Source organism: Choloepus didactylus, chromosome 6, assembly GCF_015220235.1.
Source record: "Choloepus didactylus isolate mChoDid1 chromosome 6, mChoDid1.pri, whole genome shotgun sequence".
Taxonomy (NCBI): domain Eukaryota; kingdom Metazoa; phylum Chordata; class Mammalia; order Pilosa; family Megalonychidae; genus Choloepus; species Choloepus didactylus.
The window spans coordinates 120,773,036-120,793,315 of NC_051312.1; the positions used below are offsets into that span (position 1 = coordinate 120,773,036).

General features: G+C 39.4%; 1 protein-coding gene across 1 annotated transcript; it reads right to left on the minus strand.

Annotated features, from left to right (window-relative positions):
• Window positions 1-4,054: 4,054 nt before the first annotated feature.
• Window positions 4,055-14,285, minus strand: LOC119537283 (caspase recruitment domain-containing protein 18-like). The gene is made up of 3 exons (XM_037839790.1): window positions 14,258-14,285; window positions 7,164-7,310; window positions 4,055-4,320 (listed from the first exon to the last, which is right to left on the minus strand). Exons 1-3 carry the CDS (start codon window positions 14,283-14,285, stop codon window positions 4,055-4,057), a joined length of 441 nt encoding a protein of 146 aa, XP_037695718.1.
• Between the last annotated feature and the right edge of the window lie 5,995 nt (window positions 14,286-20,280).

Here is a 20,280-nt window from a genome sequence, read left to right on the forward strand (position 1 = left end):
TGTTGGTTTTCTAATGCTATCATTCCTTCGACATTTATTACTTAGAATTTTTCTGTAGATAACAAATTTCCTTCATCAACAGGGCTACTTACTTGTGTGATGCTCGGGTTCATGTGTCAACTTTGTCAATAATAGTGTCCAATTTTTTTGGTGAAGCAAGCATTGGCTTGATTGTTACTGTGAGGATATTTCATGGACTCAAATCATCAGTAAGTTGATTACATCTATGGTTGATTACATTGATAATCAACTGAGGAGATTGCCTTCAACAATGAGAGAAGTCCGATCCAATCAGTTGAAAGCTTTAAAAGAAGAAGTGATGATTTCAGCAGTCAGAAGAGAGAATTTTCATCTCTACTTTAGCCAGCAAGCTTCTCTTGGAGAATTCTTCAACTAATTTCATTGAAGTTCCTGGCTTGCAGCCTGCCCTATGGAATTCTGAATCCAAGTCCCAAGGTTAACAGGAGTTTCTTCTTCATTCTAGAACCACAGATATTTAAACAAACCAATGAAATTCCCCACAAAGCATTAAAATGGGTTCATGCATTTTTTAGTCAAAATTTAAGATATCTATGACATGTACTTGTCACTGAGGTTGAAATAGTGAACAAAAATTGACATAGAAGTAAATCTCCTCGTGGAAATGTATGTCTAGTTTAGAAAAAAGACATATTATGTAATAATCACATTAAAAAGCAAAACAAAAACCCTCCAATTTGTGATATGTTATGATCAGGAGGTAGATGGCGCTATTTAGGCTTTATGTTGCTGGCCTGAGAGGACAGGCATTTTTGTCTCTGCTTTCTCATACTAGCCTTGTGTGAATGGGCAAATTACCTCTGAAAAATGGCGATAGTAATTGCAGCAATTTCATAAGGCTGAAATGAAGATTGAATGAGAAGATACTGGATGATGGCACACAGTAAAGACCCCAAAATCCTAGCAGTTATTAGAAGACACGTGATAGGGATAATGTAAGCCAGTCGGGATCGGTGAATTCTTTCCCGGGGAGGTGACATTTGACTGAAATGTAAAAGGACGGTTGAGGAGAACAGCATTCTGAGAAGAGGAGACAGTGTGTGGCAGTGTGGGAGAAGTACAGAAACTGAAACAAAGCAGCAGAGCTAATGGAGAACTTAGGTCACTTGTACCATGAGCAGGCTGACCAGGCACCCAGGCCTTGAGAGGAATCCCTGCTGGCCATGACGAAAGCTTTTGATTCCCTCCTACAGCAACTGGAAGCTATTGCTATGTTTTCAGCAGGAGGGTGAGATGTATTTCCAAAAGAATTTGCTGGCTTCAGCAGTGGTGGCCCCAAAATATCTATCTGTGGAAGAGGGGCTTGCACAGGTGGGATGGGGGAGAGCTCAGGAAATTTGTTTAAACTGTGTTTTCTTAGTCTACTCTTTTATTTACATATATGTTAATTTGGGTTTGATTGAGAGAACACTTCTAACTACCCCTTGGCGGCTCTGATCAAGTCGGGTTAAGTTGAAAGGGAGCAACCTCCGTGAGTTGATCCTCTAAGGCTTCCTCTGAGGAGCTCCACAGATATTGCTAAGTCCAGCTGCAGCCCTTGAGTTCTAGAGCCATAGAACATTCTGGATCACTGCTGATTGGCTGCAGCCACCAACAGGAATTGCCAAGGCTTGGAGCTATGGCTGGCTCTAAAGGCTTCACTGAAGGTGTGGATAATCTTGAGCCACTATATTTCTCACATAAATTATATAGACTGGACAGATTCTTACTGTCTTGATTTGGTTATTTGTAAGCTTTACACTATTCATGGATTTACCAAAAAATTATCTGTGGTTTCCACAATGTAAGTTAGGATCAGTAGTCCCTGAACTTTCTATCCCTTTTTCCAAGTACCAACATTCTGTGTCTCTGTGAGTATATATAACAGTAAAATAATTATATTATTGCTTTTTCACTCAGTGGTGAGCATGGTGCTTAGCTCTTTGCAATCCCATTTAGTTTTCTGCAGGACTCTATGTTGATAGTGTTATTAATTCACTTTTATGTATGAGGAAACTGGTCCTCAGAGGGGTTAAGGAATTATCCAAATGACCATAGAGTTTGTAAGATAGATGTGTCTTGATTTCAAATCTATGCTCTTGATAACCAAACACACTGTTGACCATCCTCAAATTGTGATTCTCCCAAAGAAGAGGGTTTCCTCAAAGGAACCATCTAATGACATGTGAAAATGGAGCCCTGACCTCAATCTCTGGCACCTCACAGACAAATACAAACTTCCTATCAGTGGCACACACCTTCTCTGTGGAGGAAAGCATTGGCAATCCTCACTGTATTTGGTGTCTTTGCACTTCCACAAAAATCTTCCCCCACAATTTTTGATTGACAAATTCAAAAAGAAAATGAATCACACTAGGTTTATGTTAGCTTTACAAAGAGTTCATCAAAGGAGCACAAACCTGAAAAATTCAGTAAGTATTTTGGTCTTAGTTCCTGCCACCCAATATCTTGCTACAACCTATTCCAGAAATTTTAGGATTTGGCATGAGGTAACAAATTAGAAATGCTCCCATGGTTCCTAGAAGATAATACTTCACTATTTATTACTATACATATGAGTTAAAGATAACACAGGCAAAATGAATGGTCATTTCCCTGCTCTGAAGGGTAGTGAGCCATGGGCTGTCATCAGGCAGTACCAACTCAACAAACCTTCACTCCTCAGACAGCAAGCCATACCTTGTCCAACCCTGCCCATTTGGACTTGAAAAGCTATATATGTACTGTAAGTCCTTTCATGAGCATGTTTTGAAGAAGCCTGATTTCTGGTAATGGAGTACCTGCCTATTAGTGTCCTCTACTGCTCTCCCAAAATGGAAGGTTTGTTCATCACATTGGCTAATTGTCATAGACCTGGCTCTGAAAACTTGCACAAGGTTGTGAGCATTATAAAGAGGCAATGCTATTGAAGACTCTGAGTAAGGGAGGGCATCATTTCATTCCCATATAGCACCTGGGTGCTAAAATTATCAAAGTGGGCTGTATGCGTGGCTATACAATTGCAGGGAAACTGCACAAAAAGTAAAGGGAAGAAAAAGGAATGTCCTAATTACATTACGATCATCCAAGATCTTCACTGTTACTGACAATTAGTTTGTAACAATTTAGTTTGGGTCAGGAGGATGGAATAAAAAAACAAGCAACGTGAGATACTGGGTGATTTATTAAAAACAGGTGTTCACCATAGATGTTAGTTAGCCTAGACCAGAGCAGACTTTTTCTCTCATAAGAATGTCTGCCTTCTCTGAATTGACTTTGGGAAGTGCAACAGAGCTGGGAGTCCACCAGAGCTTCTGTCTTCACTCTGTGGAGGAAATAAAGGGTTATAAAAACTTGCCAGTTCAGACCCTAGAGCCTGGAACTTGACACTCAGGAGATGGGAGGAAGAAGAGGTAGGTCTCAGAGAACCGTCCACAGCCTGACACCATGGAAGTGGGCGGTATAATACAAAAGAAGCGAAGGGGTTGACTAGAAAACAGATCCATATGTAATTTAATGCAAATATAGTACTTAATGCAAGCAATTTAATGTACATACTCAATTTGTTTTCTGACAATTCCACCACCACTATCTATTCTGTAAAGCACATTAATGTGGAGATGAGGAAAGAGTGGGGTGGTAGGTGGAAAAAGGGCTATGTCTTCTCTTCCAATAACTACATGGGCCCCAGGGCTCCAGAAGGGGGCAACTCTTTAAATTGCTCCCCAGGGTCAGGGAAGGATTTGGGATGAAACCATTTAGATTGTTCCCATGAACCATAATAAATTAATTCTACACACTTAGGACTGGAGATGAGCTGAACTCAACATAAGGAACTGAGCAAAACACTATAAGGGGCACAGAAGAGAAGAGACAAGAGGGCATGCACCAGGGCCATGGATATAGGAATGGTGCCAGAGGCAGAAAAGATAAGAAGCTTCTTCTAAATTCTCATGGCAAATGAAAATAACAAGCTCTATCTTGAGCTCAGGATTCAGGGAATATTTGAAATTTTGGTTGGATCAGCCACCTTACCTTAGCACAGCCCCATCTTCCTTGCAATTTCAGGGTCTTCTTGAAGGAGATACTGGATAAATTTCTCAGAAGCACAGTCCCCTTTGCCAACAACAAGGTCAATCAAGTCTCGAGCCTTATCTATGACTGTAGCATTTTCATCTTTTACTTTGTACACCTCTTCCAGGCGTATCACTCTGTCCTGTAACAGGTCATCTAGCAAGGCATTAATTGTACTTCTGCCTACTGAATTGACGAACAGCTTCCTCTTCTCCCTCAGGATATCGTCTATTTGAAACACAAAGATTTCTCAACTAATGAAACACAGCCCAATTTCCCACTCAATTCATCAATAGGTAATCAATCATTTATTACTCTTTCTCAACCAAACCTTCCATTCCTCAGGGTTCAGTAGTCTTGAGGAATGGTTGAATACTTTTGAAACTTGATGCATCCATCCCATATAGTTACTTTTTCCTAGCATTACCCAGAAATGCTCCCTGAGTGACCCAACTGGCCTGGGAGACTTGCTTTCATGATTTTCTTGTTAGCCCCCAGAAAATCAGAGGTCATTCTGTTTTGAGTCACCACAGTTTCCTGAACTCTGAAGAGGTATGAAAGGCTGTGTCCTTTGGGGACAACAGCTACTGGTATCCATCCTGTGCATATTCTGCATTCTCAGTTAATTCATAACTTGTAGAGTCAAGTAAAGACTTGCAAAACATTAGCAAGATACCAATAGAGCCCCAGATTCTTCTTGGCGCTTACCTTTTCATTCCAAAAAGCTGTGAAAGGCTGACTGATCTCCTTCCCACCCTACCTCATTCATCTCACTCCCCCTTCACCTCAAGGCTGCTCACACAAGATTTCGACAAGCCTAATGAGAAAGGCAGCACTTTCCCCAAGTGCTTCATCCTATTAGATTGGAAAAGACTCACCAGCCATGTTTCTTCACCCTGCCCTAGGTGTGCGGTTGGAAGAGGAAGTACAGTAGCCCTTTCTTTTCAAGCAGGGTGTGTGCACAGGTTAAGAAATAATGACTGCATCTACATATATGAATAGTTAATGATTTCCTTGGAAGTCTCTAGTTATCGTTTCTGAAGAAGTTTTCAGATCTTGAGCACAGCAATGAATTTGCTTTACGATTGCTTGGGAAGTGAGGACTGATAATAAGGAAGAAAGAAAAGGAAAGACAAAAATAAAAGGAAAAAAATAAAAAAATAAGAACAAAAGAACAAAAAAGGAAAGAAGAAAAGGAAAGAAAGAGAGAGAGAGGAAGAGGGAAGGGAGGGAGGGAAGGAGGGAGAAAGGAAGAAAGGAAGGAAGGAGAGAGAGAAAGGTGAAAGAATGCATGGGCATTCATAGCTGAATACACACCATAAAGAATCTTGAATTCACCAAGGTTTAAATAGAAAGTCAAATCAGAGCACAGGACAGTTTGACAGTCAATCAAGTACTAAGACCTCTTGACTCCTTTCCATTGTACCCTAAATAGACCTCTGGACTGTCTCCATCTGTAAAAATGGTGTATATCCCTGGGAAGCAGTTTTGTTTTGAGGAATCCAAGTATTTTTAACAAGAGCCAAATCTTTTCTTATCTAAGGCTCTTCTTCTTCTGATGGCTCCATTTTAAGGGACACTGTATCATGCAGACTAAGAGTGTAGGCTCTGAAGTCAGAATGGTTGAATTAACAGTAACTGTCTGATCTGAGGCGAATTAACATTAACTGTCTGATCTTAGGCAAAGAAATTCTATGCCTCGATTCCCCATCTTCAAAATGGATTTGATAATTCCTACCTTGTATTATTTTGAGGATTAAAGGAATCAATATAAATAAATGCTTGAACTATTGCCTGGCCTGTAGGGAGCACTCAGTAAATACCATGATGTGTGTCCATGTAACAATCTCAATTCATCTCATCAATTCATTCAACTCAATATTTAACATAAGAATTTACTGAAGATCAAGTCTGTGTCTCAGGCACTATTTTACATTCTAAGGAGACCAAAATCCCTACCCTAACGGAACTTATAATATAGTGATAAAGATACCTATCACACCCAATAAATGCATGTAAGGGGAAGAAAATCAAGATGCAGTTATAAAATGTTGAGGGATTGAATTATAGATTGTGGGGCCAGGGAAGGCACTGCTTTTTATAGGCCTCTGTTTAATTGATAACTCAGAAATGAACTTCCTATGACCAATTGCCTTACCAACAAAATTGCTGAAAACTGGAGTAAAATCTAGGAACAAAGTACAGATATTAGTCCTTCACATTCAGTAAATTCATTATCACTTTAAAGAAAAAAATTCTCAGATGATTTGAGAAATCACATTTTTCAGTAATAGCTTATAAGTGTGACATAATTTGAAATATACTTAGTATCTGGGTTAGGTGAAAAATCTCATATGCACATGAGCCCAGGAATGAAGCAAGTGAGGAAGGCAGGTCAGCATGGGGAAGCCTGCACCCCACTGGTGAGGTGAATCCTCTCTGACAGGGCCTGAGTTCCTCAGCCCCAGATGATTTTGCCTAAGAAGAAAAAGACCCAGCTTGCTCTATGTTTCACTTAAAATTAAGACTCAGCTTGCTCTTTCATTTTTTGTGTACTATATTTCATTTTAAAAAATATTCTCAACTTGTTTACTATTGTTTTAAAGTACTGTGTAGATTAAACAAAGCTTGTCTGTGGTTCACATTTGACATGCAGGCCATCTTCTGTTCTTCTGTGCTCTTGCCAAAGAATTGCATTTATTTTCTATGGAATGGGATTCTCCATCTTGGCAATGTGTAGTAGAAATTTTTTTGAAATTTTACTGTATGGTGTTCTGAAGGCATTTTTTTTCCTTTTCCTTCCCACTTCTCCAACCAAGCTTGTAGCAGGCTCTGTGTTCCTGTGTCCCAGAGAAGATTAGTGGCAGGGCAGAAATTAGAGATTGCTGGGAAGATACTGGAACCTGGAGCAAGAAGTGGAAAAGGGACAAGAAGAATGGGAAAGTCACCATGGATAACACAGATAGGAGAAGGTTGTCCTCATAAGAGAGTTTCTTTCTCATGGCTTGAGAGAAGAGGCATGGTTTGAGTTTCCTGGCCAGCCGAGACCACGCTCCACTCTGGAGCAGTACCCTGAGGTGGCGTCCGGCCCACAGCAGGTGCCAGAACACAGTCTACGGAAGCAGAACCGTAGGCACCTGGATTCCCAAATTCAAGTTTGCTTCTCAGTTTCCCAGAGTCCCAGGAAAGAGCTGCTAGATATGAGGACCAATTCTTGGCTTTAAAAATGAAAATGTTAGTGATTACAATGTTTAAATGGAAAGGATAAGATTTTCATTTCTCATTTATTGGAGTCCACACAGGCATAAGTAAATCTGGTAAGACTCCAAGAAGGGAGATGGAACTCATAAAATGGCTGCAATTGGAATTATCCACTACCCTTATTGGATAACTACTTGGATTCAGAATATAATTTTGGTTCAGATGTAGTGTTCATAAAATAAATGAATAATGGGATAAATAACAAGTAGTGTTTTCAAGGATAAATTACTTGAAAATTTAGATTCAGGCCCATGTCAGATTTCTGGAATTAGATTTTCCATTGAAACTTCAGATTTGTGATTATGATAATAGTGTGTGTGGAGAATAGTTGTAACATAGTAAACAGAAGGTCCCCAGATGCTAGTTCTAACTGTGTCATTTACAACTCTTTGAAGAGACCCAGTTTTCTACCTATCAGTTTTCTCTCTATTTTTAGACATGGACATTCTAGAATATATTTAATGAATATATCTTAGTGAGATCAGTAGTCAAATATAAAATGTTACAAAGTTCCTTCTCTAGAAAACCCTACCTCTTCCCGGCTTGGGTGTGAAATAGATTTTGATTCATGGGTACATTATTAGTTATTTAATATCAAATGAATTAGTCAACCTGTCTAAGCCTGAGTTTGGTCATCTGTGCAGTGTTCTCATCTGTATCATTCCTGCTACCAAGTCTGTTGTGACAATTAAATAGAATAATATGTATAAAAACATTGCTTGGCAATAAAGGATGTGATTGATATTCTATCAGCTACAGTCTTGAAGGAAGTATCCCGGACACCTAACATTTCTTCATAAAGTGCTTGTACATGCTTCCTATGTCTTATTTCATTGTCTTTTCATAATGCCTCTCTATGTCAGACAAGATAAAACTCATCTCTATCTCATGAATATGAAGACTAAGTAAGTTTCACTTGCCAGGAACATGGTGCCTCCTTACTCTATACTGTGTTTCGTGTGAGGAGCTGCTTGCACTTCATCCTGGTAGTTGTGCCAGGAAATATGGAGAATATCAGCAGATAAGATAGGACTAAAACTCTGGTCTCAAGGAGTTTACATAATCTGGGGCATAAGCATAGGAAAAATTGTACCACCTTATGGGAGAACATAGATTAAAGGGGTATAAGATATCAGAATATGGGGATTAAATATGGTCTGGAGCAGACAGGATTTCCCACAGGTGGCAGGACGTGCTCCTGGGATCTGCAGGGTGAGGGTTTTGGGTAAGTAGTGGGAAGAGGGAGAAGGTTAATGATTTACTGATAGCTCACCCTGATATAGATACTCTGATAGGCTGTTTAACCTATCCAGCAACACTGGGACATGACTCTTCCCAGCTTTGCAATAAGGAAATCAAGGCTTCAAAAAATAGGTCTCTTGCCCAAGGTCATAGAGTGAATCATAAATTCACATTCAGGGCCAAAGAGTGAATCAATTTGATTAACCTAACTCCAAAGACAATGACTTTGTGTCTGCACAGAGCAGAGGCAAGAGATAAGGAAAATCCAGACAGAGAGAATAATATGGGAACAAAATCAAGAGGCAGGTGTTGTGTGAACAAGGAAAGAAACATAAAGAAAGACTTTTGCCTGAATCAAGGGTTTTTTATGAAAGCAGTGAGGAAAAAGTTTTGAGAGATTGGATGCCAATTGAGAAAAATTTTGACAGCAAGTGTGAGTGTGATAATTGTGAATCAATGCTGATTCTAGAGTACAATGTTCACATTTCATCTCCCTGAGAAAGCTACACATAGGTAGTTGATCACTACTGTACCTGTTAACACAACTTTTAAAAAATATTAAGCCATTCCAGAACTACTGCATCAAAATCTCCAAGGATGAAAGTTGTGTCACTGTATATTTATGATATTTTAAGGCAGAATCAATATATTACCTGTTTAAAATCATTGTGTGATCATCTATATCTGTAATTGGGAATGATTGGATTCTCTAGAACACCTTCATGCTCCACAAGATCCACATGTTAATACTTCACACTCTATGAGCAATTACTGATTTCATAAAGGCAGGGGCTGGGGATGAGTGGTCAGGGAATGGGGTCAGGGGACAGAGAGGGAACATCTAAAATTTGGAGTTTCAGAGGTGAAAGGCTGCAAAGTGGGTAGACAGGGAAGAGCAGCAGGGAGCTTACCTGGTTTCACAGGCAGTCAAGAGGTGTGGGGGCCTTTCTGAGGCCAATACAATCTAAATGGTCTTGAATCTGATGTGTCACTTGGCTATGGGCAGAAATATAAATAAAGAGTTTGGATGAAATTTTCCCTAGTTAGGCTCAAGGGAGTCCCATTAAGATATCAATAAGAATAAAAGCAGAGAGACGAGGAGATGGAAAATATTAGAGAAATTAAGATATTCAAAGGTTGGAATAGGAAGTTCTAAAATATTTCTGCTTATTTTCCTATGGCTGCTGTAACAAATTACCACAAACCAAGTGGCTTAAATCAACATAAGTTTATTATCTCACAGTTCTGTAGGTAGAAGTTGGAAACAGGTCTTACCAGACTAAAATCAAGGTATTTGTAGGGCTTCATTCTTCAAGGAAGATGTGGGGAATAATCCACTTCTAAGTTCATCTCGTTTGCTGGCTGAATTTAGTTCCTTACAGCTGTAGTTCTGAGGTCTCCGTTCCCTTGTTAGCTAATAGCTGGGAACAGCTTCTACTTTCTAGAGATCCCTCTCTGGTCCTTGTTTGAGGACCCTTATATCTCAGAACCAGCAACAGTGCTTCAAGTCCTTCTCGTGCTTGGACTCTCTCTGACTTTTCCTTCTGTGGCATCCCTTCTGCTTCCATAAAGAGAAAGTTCCCTGCTTTTAAGGGCTCATGTGATTACATTAGGCCCACTCAGATAATCCAGTATAGTCTCCCCATTTTCAGGTCAATTTATTAGTGAACTTAATGACACCTAAAAGTCCCTTTTAGCATGTAATGCAACACATTTACAGCTGTAACACTAGGGGGTCAAGATTATGGGGGCAAAAATTCAGGCTATCACATCTCAGATGGACGGAATTGAGAAAATGAGGGAGAGACAATAATTAAAGAGATTTTATTAGAATCCAGAATATCAAGTTCTGAAATAGACAGGCATCCACATGTCGAGGCAGCACGATTTATTAAGCAGGAAAAATATAAAGAAGATCACTGCCTTACAACAGTCATAGGAGATTAACATCATTGTTCCTTGGAAGATGAGTAAACAGTCTCAGCTATTTGTCAGAGCTTACCCAGGCCCTTTGATTTGGGATAGGAATAGGGTTACAAAGAGAGATTGCTTTGTGCCTCAATCTTCATGAAACTCATTGTGAATGATGAAAATTATAAATCTCCAGAGCCGGTCTTTATGGTGTCACAGAGCACACAGAGGTGTAATCATCTGGTGCTTGGGAGTGTTTCAGTTACAGTTCATTTGATGACAACAGAAACCACATCATGTAGTTTAGCCAGAAAAGGATTTATCACCTTATGTGGTGGCCAACTACTAAGATGGTTCCCGATTATCCCCCTCTGGTAGCCATGTTGCACGTGGGCTGGACTAGCATCTCGCTTTTAATGAACAGACTATGGGAAATGTGATGGGATGTTATTTCTGAAATTAGGTTTCAAAAAATGCTGGCTTCCTTGCCTCTCTTCTTTCTGACTTGTTCACTCTGATGGAAGTCAGCTCCCATGTGTTATGAAACTGATGAAGATCTGGCCAACAGTCAGTGAAGAACCAAATCCTGCTAAAAACTAGGATTCAGCACGCCATGTGCGTGAGCGAGGAAGCAGCTCCTCCCTGTGTTGAGACTTCAGGTAAGAGAACACAGCCCCTAGCTGCCATATTGATTGCTGCCTTGCAAGAGACCGTGAGCAGGAGACTCAGTGAAGATGTGTGTGGATTCCTGTCACCCAGAAATTGAGAGCATTGTTTGTTGTTTGGGGGCCAGTTGTTACACAGCCAAGGATAAGTAATACACCACATATTGGGTGGCGGACAAAAATCACTGCTAGAGCTAAACAGGAGCAGGATCTAGGATGAGCATCAAGGGAGAATTGGCCTCTCACAACCACATAGCATCTGGAATCATTAGAAAAGCTGCTGCCACTATGGCCAGAAACTGCTAAATCAGGTAGTTGCCATGTGAGCTCTCCCCATATACATATTCATGTTTCACAGAAATTTTATTTATTGCTTACTTCTCACAGAAAAGAATCAAACACATATAAAATCATCTTATATCCTTTCTCATTTATTTTCTCATATATTCTTTCCCTACCTCTCATTTTTTCTCTCTCTACACACTCCCACACCTGCAAACACAAGCTCCACCTGATTCTTTCTTCTACAAAAATCTGAAGATATTTTCTGCAATTCTAAAAAGAAGGTTGATTTAGCATGATAGTTCTGGAGAACAGAAAAAAAATTTGTTATTCAGCAAGTTTACGGGAACAAACAAAATATGGGAACATGCAAAGTTTCCACATTGAGTACTTATCTTAACAAAAGAGAGTGCCCCCAAAGGAAAGTCACAAAAAATACCTCCATCAAGGTACAGGCACCAGGTACATTTTATAAAGTTAAACTTGTAAATTATTTTATATCTCCTGCACTTAAACAGCACTAAATTTTCATCCTATCAGCTGGACTGGATAATGATAATCTTCAGCTTATCCTAAAAAACTGGAACTAGACTAGGTGTTTAATATTGGTGATATTATATGGCCATTAGACTGTTAAACATCCAGAAGATGATTCATGCCATGTCTACCCTCTGAGATGCCATGAGATGAAAACAATAGGAAAATAACCAACAAAAATCTAGAGCTATGGGGAGGCAATAAATGCCATCCAGGCTAACAGCATGTCTCAAAAGAACTCCAGAGTCACTAACTTTGGGCCACAAAACTCACTGCAGTGGCAGTAGCAGAAATGGGGCTAATCCAATTACACCCATTCAGCTCCTCCTCCTCTCCTTTATTCTCCAGGGTACCCCAACTCTCTTCTTTTTCCTTCCTAAAGTTTTCACAACAAATCACCTAATAGATACCTAGATAATTTGTTTTGCATTTTATAAAAGTACAAGAGAATAAAAATAACATTCCAAATGGGCAAATTTCATTTTGGATGTGGATATACAAGAATTGGACTCTTGTGATTTCCTGCAGAGGAGAGAGAATGAGGGTGAGAGCATGTGGTAAATGAGGGTAGGTGCCCCAGGATAACACCTGCAATAAGGAAAGTTTCAATATTATCATGGTGAATCTTCCGTCTCCAAATGTGTGTCTATTAATCCAAATAAGATAAAGAATGCAAAATGTTTGTGGTGTTTGCCAGCCCCAACCTAACACTTTTATGTCTCTAAGTTTGGAAGGTCCTCATGTCTTGATACGAGAAGTGATATTCATTGTATTGAACTGATCAAATCTATATTTAGATGGCTGATGTAATAGATATGAGGGGGGAGAATTTAGATGGGGCCCTAATTTCTGTAACAATTGAAGTTTATTTCAAAATAAGACTTCAAAGAGAGGTACTATGTTAAAAAAAACTCTATTTCTCTCAATATAATAAACACTTTATAAATAAGCAAATTTATGACTCTAAACTTATGGTACCCATATGAAGAGTTATTGACCAGAGGAGAATCAGTTTGTTAGTTTTTCTTTGTCATAGGCTTATACCCGAATTGTTTCCAATGCTTAAGATGGTGATTTAAAGGTTTATCCTTGTTAATTTCCTTACATTTTTCATTATGTTGTTACCCAAATTCCTTTCAATGCTTAAGAATGCAATTTAAAGGTTTATTCTTTCTAATTTCCTTACATGTCTCACTCATGTTTTTACTTAAATTCCTTTCAGTGTTTAAGAATGCAATTTTAAGATTTATCCTTCTTAATTTCCTTAGATTTCTTACTTACATTGTTTATCATTTTTAAAAACATACTTTGTTAGATAACTTGAGACAAAACAGGACAAAACAAAACACCATACCAAAACTTAACCAATCCACAAACAAAAATAAGACCAAAAATCAAAGCCAAATCCTAGGCAACCGAGTATCAATGGCTATCCCCCTATGCCTGGGGCTGCACCCTCCACAAACAGCTTTGGCATAAATTTATGTGCCACTGAGCACTCAAATAAACCTAGGCACCAAATTCAGTGACCTCCCTTAATGCCAGGGGCTGCTTCCTTCCAAACTAAATCATTAATTTTTAGTTAACATGTAACAGGTTTGGAGACCTTCAGTAATTTAGGTATTTCTTGTTTTCTTCAGGACCTAGGTGACACCTGGAAAAGGTGCCTCCAGGTGTCTAGAGTGATGGATGAAAAGGCTTTATTCATATCTGGGAGGTGTGGGGACCATACATGAATTCTTATTCAAATCTGAGTGCAGACTTTCCATTCACATATTGCTCCTTTGTGGGAATAGGAGCTTCCATTATAGCCTGTTTCCAGCTTTGAAGGCTATATTTTAAGGCTACTTTTCAATTTCCTGCTTGTGTACAGTTTTAAGATTATATTTAAAAAGTCATTGTTACAAGAAAAGTTTTCATGAGAGAGAAACTGTATTTCCACAAGGAATTCAAAGTAGCGAGCAGCACACCCATTTCGAAGTCTGGGTTGGTGGTGCTGTTGGGGTGACATAGAGATTATAGTGGTGAAAAATAAAAGAAATTTAAGGCATAAATAGCAAAAGCTTCATAAGCAATGTAGCATGTGATGTTAATTTGTGCTATGAGTTTGAAAAAATCGTTATCACGTCACACCCCGTCAGCCCATCTGATTTGAATGCAACAAGGTGGACAGTCCTTGCCTGTGGCTAGCATCCCACTTAAGCCATGGGGCTTCAGGTCCTTTCCGATCCGCTGCACTTAGAAGTGATGAAACTTGAGACGCCCACGGGCTAGCGGCTGGTCCGTTGTGCGCATGCGCCAGCAGGAACTCGGTGGGAGGTGCCCTGGGGGCAAACTCCAACCAACAAGAGGCAGTAGTCAGTTTACAAGTGCCTGCAATGACACGTCTTCTAGTAAGGTAGGCCCTGCACGATTCCAGAGAACCCCCCAGCAGTATTGAAATCCCGTTTCTCACAGCAGTAATTAACTCTTGAAGGCAACTTATTCGGGGGATTTTTTTCATCTCCCTTCCCCACTTCCTGACTTCTGCTTCTGTAACCAAATAAGCTACCTGCATCTAAGTCCCTGACTCCCTCTCTGCTTTCGAAGGTATCCTAATTAAGATAATTATCACCACCATTATCGTCACCACCTTTAATGAGCACTGTGTATGTGGGAGGAATTATGCGTAATTTCCTAAAAATATCGTATCATATACTACTAACACCATGACATTAGTATTAACCCTCCTTGCAGATAAAAATCTGGAGCTAAGATTAATTACACATCTAATCACACATCTAATAACAAGTATGTCATGAAGATATGTAATCGGATACATATCCAGATTACTTTAAACAAGAATCCTAGATTCATATATTTTTTAATACTCCATGCTTCTCAGTACAACCTCCTTACCTTAGCCTGTAAAGCATTGAGAAAGTGTCCTGCTAGTGTATCTTGTTAGACATAATCTCCCACTGCTCTCCACAATATTAATTCACTGACTTCAGGTAAACAATCTGCTAAACAATCCCTAAATTATTTGTCTTGTCTGTCCAGTCAACTTTTTTTTTTGGTTAGTTTATTTTCTTTGTTGTTTGTTTTTCAGCTGAGAGGTCTCCACATACTCCTCTGTGATTCTTCCACATCACCTTGAAGAGGCCATTAAATGACAAATAAACTCCATGCAGCAGGGACACTGTGGCTTATTTTCTGTGGGTAAGTAGAATCAGAGATATAACATGGAGGAATACACGAAACAATATGCAAATATCAAGAGCAAAACTAAGACAATCATTTCAGCCGCCTGAGCTCCTCTGCTCGGGTCTGCACAGTGCAGGGCCTCCAGTGACTTTCATTTTTGGATGTTTTGAAGTCTGAGTATTGGTGACCTCAACTCATAAACACTGTCGAGGAAACTGCTTCTCTTCTTTGGGATCGAAGGTAAAAAAGCAAATAAATCTTCCTCCCATGGGATTTATTAACAGCGTCATCAGGGGCGAGCGAAGCAGTGTTTTCTAGTGAGTCCTTCAGACATATGTATTCTTCTTTGACAAAGCAGAGCCTTTTTATTGCTTACTAGTCACTGGAAAGAATGAAGCAAATGTTTGGTGTAATCATCCTCATGCTTTCTCTTTTCTCTTAAAGCTTCCTTGCTTCTCCATCATTATCCCTTACTGCCCCCTACACACAGACACACACACACATACACACACACACACATGCACACACTCATTCAAATCCTGCTGCCTTGCTGTCCCACAAATAGCCAAGGTCTTAGTCTGCTTTTCTTTAAAAGAAGAGACTTCGAGAACAAGAAAAACACACTCATTGTCCAACAATAAAATATTATTCATCTCTGTGTTATTCAGCCCCTTGATAGCAACTTGATAAATGCAGCAAAAAGGGAAAGTCCCAAGAAGCACTGGAAACACTCTTTGCCTCAACCAGGCTGCAAGTACCACTAGAACAGTGGTAGTGAAAAACATTGGATGGCAATAAGGAAGCTGTAAATTCGTTATGCCTCCTACAATAAAGTAAAACCACACTCACCCAACATTAGGCCTGAATCGTAGGAACTTTTCTCTTCTGTTGTTAAAGCAAAAGCAGTTCCAAGTGTCCCGTATTTGTGAAGATGGTATTGCATCTAGCTGGGAACATCGACTAGATCCCTGATACTCAGTTTGTCTCTGTTGCAGCATCTTTGCAATTACCTGGTAGCTCAGAAATGCGGAATCTCAAACTCCACCCAGGTCTTCTGAATCTGAGTTTGCCTTTTTATAAGGTCACCAGCTTACATTCGAGTTTGAGAACACTGTTCTAAATGCTCCTTTATCTAATATTCTCTCAAATATCACAAGATGTAAATGCAAAAATAATTACCAACAGCAATCACAAACTTCTGGAGAGGCAGCAAATGACTTTAAAACAGAAGTCATGTGTTGGAAAAATTCCAGAGCCACTGAATTTGGATTCATCTAAAGTACAGTTTACTCATTCATGCAAATTTTTGAACAAACAGTAAATAAATCTTCAATTAGCAAATCTTCTCTTTTAATTTCAAAATTTCCTTTACTTCCTCATGGGCAGTTGTATTTCCCAGTGAAGATAAGTTAATCTGTTTTCTATTTTATTGGAAAACAGAGAGAAATACCAAACATGGAGACTAGCAACTTTGCTTCTAGTTCATAAAGGCTGAGCTGTCTGTCAATTCCTGCAGAAAAGAGGGAAAGGGGACAATGAGGAGATCTGGCAAGGACTGCCTCTAGCCATTTCATGAAATAAGAACAGTCTTATCATGCACATGATTAATCTCCAGTCACAAAATGAGTTTCTATTTGTTCAAAATGATATGGAATTGAAAAGTGATGTTGGTAGTGGTATGTAGCACCAGCTTCACTCTAAATGACTAGGAACGATGTACTCATCTTGACATACGTAGTGATAGGTGTTCTGCTGGACTGCTAATCTCTGTGACTCGGTGAGTCACAGACACTAGAAGTCAAAAATTTGGCATCTTAGTAATGGTGATCCTCAGTTGATTTCAGGACATTAATTAAAAGTGTGTTGCTAATTAAAATGTGTACTGTCCATAAGTCCATAAGTTTTTTTGAAATAAGGCTGCTATCGGTGAATTATTGACCACCTGTAACAGCCACTGGCCTAACTTGGGGGCCCATGACACTTGGCACTCAGTAGCCTGCATGGCTTAGGCCAGTTAACATTTAATCTACCATCTCTGTGCCCTGGAAAGAATGTGCAGCTTGACTGAGTACATGTAGAAACCAGACCTTAAATGTCATGAGTTAATCTTTAGCTTACTTCCTTCCTGAGCCCCCTTAGATTTATCAATTTTGTTGTAATGAACAAAAAAAACAAACTGTGATTCTCTACTCCCTTCCGGCACAACCTAATCAATCACCCCATGTCACGAAAATGTCTTTATCTAGAAAGTCCTTAAAGCCAGATTGACCAGTTAGCCCAATTGCAGGGCCAACTTCCCTGCTGAATGCTGTACCCACCGGGCGAAGAGAAAAGCCATTTGGTTTGTGCTGAACTCTGCCTCCCTGTAAGTACACCCTAAACAAAGCTCATGTCTCAGGATCTGCCCAGTGTCTTCTTTGGTCTTTTCACTGGCAAAGACCCCTTGGGCTGTGACACCACCATACTCAATGTACACATTTAGAAAGGTTTGACCAAAGAGAAGTTTGACTATTAGCATGAGAATTTGGACAAGTTTTTGAAGAGTAATTTTGCACATGAAGCAAGGTTCCAAATGATTATGCTATGCACTGTGAGGATATGTTTGAATGAGGGAACAATCAGACCAATATCAAAATTGGATATATCCTAGGACACTTTATGATTATTGCAGATCAGTGTCATTTAAAAATACATGTGTACTCAGGTGATCAAAGACCTGGTTTCTTTGTAGTTGACTCTCTCTGCTGAATCAGGGTCTGATCATCACCACTGATGGATAATGATGTGTGTGGGTTTGTTGCATAGGCATGTGGTAATAAATAACTATTTAAAGTAGTGCCCATTTGATTGCAGGAAATTTCTTTTCCTTTTTTACTAACTGATGTCAGGAGAACACAAGGAAAAAAAAAAAAGAGTAAAATGAAAATCATCACCATACCACTGATAGCTCAATAAGACCCAATTTCCCTCCAGTTGCATCTTCTCCTGTACCTACTTGAATACATTGTTAACAACAGCTATTGATACTTACCATTTTTTTTTTAAACACCCCCATATTTATCATGGTTTTTTGTTTTGTTCTCTGTAGTGAGGCTAAGGTTGATCAGTGCTGACAGCCTGATTCTCCCACTATAAAGTTCCCCATGAACCTTCCCTCTAATTGTTTCATTCATTCTCAATTATTTTCAGACTCAGTTATTTCATTAGAGTCTGCAAAATATTGATTTTCTAATGCTATCATTCCTTCAACATTTATTACTTTGAATTTTTCTGTAAATAAGAATTTTCATTCATCAACAGGGTTGCTTACTTGGTTGGATGCTCAGGTTCATGTGTCAACTTGGTCAGGTGATAGTGTCCAATTTTTTTGGCAAAGCAAGCATTGGCTTGGTTGTTACTGTGAGGATATTTCATGGACTTAAATCATCAGTAAGTTGATTACATCTATGGTTGATTACAATCACCTGAGGGGATTGCCTTCAATAATGAGAGAAGTCCCACCAATCAGTTGAAGGCTTTAAAAGAAGTGATGATTTTAGCAGGCAGAGGAGAGAATTTCTATCGCTACTTTAGCCAGCAAGCTTCTCTTGGAGAATTCTTCATCGAAGTTCCTGGCTTTCAGCCTGCCTTGTGGATTTCTGAATCCAAATCATAAGATTAATAGGAATTTCTTCTTCATTCTAGAACCACAGATATTTAAACAAACCAATAAAATTCCCCACAAAGACATAAAAATGTGTTCACGCATATTTTTAGTAAATATTTAAGATATCTACGATATGTGCTTGTCACTGAGGTAGAAATAGTGAACAAAAATTGACATAGAAGTAAATCTCGTGGAAATGTATGTCTAGTTTAGAAAAAAGACATTATGTAATAATCACATTAAAAGGAAAAACCAAAACCCTCCAATTTGTGCTATGTTATGATCAGGAGGGAGACAGCATGATTTAGGCTTTATGTTGCTGGCCTGAGAGGACAGGCATTTTTGTTTCTGCTTTCTCAGGTACTAGCCGTGTGTGAATGGGCAAATTACCTCTGAAAAATGGCGATAGTAATTGCAGCAATTTCATAAGGCTGAAATGAAGATTGAATGAGAAGATAGTGGATGATGGCACACAGTAAAGACCCCCAAATCCTAGCAGTTATTAGAAGACACGTGATAGGGATAATGTAAGCCAGTCGGGATCGGTGAATTCTTTCCCGGGGAGGTGACATTTGACTGAAATGTAAAAGGACGGTTGAGGAGAACAGCATTCTGAGAAGAGGAGACAGTGTGTGGCAGTGTGGGAGAAGTACAGAAACTGAAACAAAGCAGCAGAGCTAACGGAGAACTTAGGTCACTTGTACCATGAGCAGGCTGACCAGGCACCCAGGCCTTGAGAGGAATCCCTGCTGGCCATGACGAAAGCTTTTGATTCCCTCCTACAGCAACTGGAAGCTATTGCTACGTTTTCAGCAGGAGGGTGAGATGTATTTCCAAAAGAATTTGCTGGCTTCAGCAGTGGTGGCCCCAAAATATCTATCTGTGGAAGAGGGGCTTGCACAGGTGAGATTGGGGAGATCTCAGGAAATTTGTTTAAACTGTGTTTTCTTAGAGTCTACTCTTTTATTTACATATATGTTAATTTGGGTTTGATTGAGAGAACACTTCTTTTAACTACCCCTTGGCGGCTCTGATCAAGTCAGGTTAAGTTGAAAGGGAGCAACATGGATGAGTTGATCCTCTAAGGCTTCCTCTCAGGAGCTTCACAGATATTGCTAAGTCCAACTGCAGCCCTTGAGCTCTAGAGCCATAGAACATTCTGGATCACTGCTGATTGGCTGCAGCTGCCCAAAAGGAATTGCCAAGGCTTGGAGCTATGGCTGGCTCTAAAGGCTTCACTGAAGGTGTGGATAATCCTGAGCCACTATAATTCTTACATAAATTATATAGACTGGACAAATTCTTACTGTCCTGATTTGGTTTTTTGTAAGATTTACACTATTTATGGATTAACTAAAAAAAGTATCCGTGGTTTCTACAATGTAAATCAGGGTCAGTATTCCATGAACTTTCTATTCCTTTTTCCAAGTACCAATAATCTGTGTCTCTGTGAGAGCA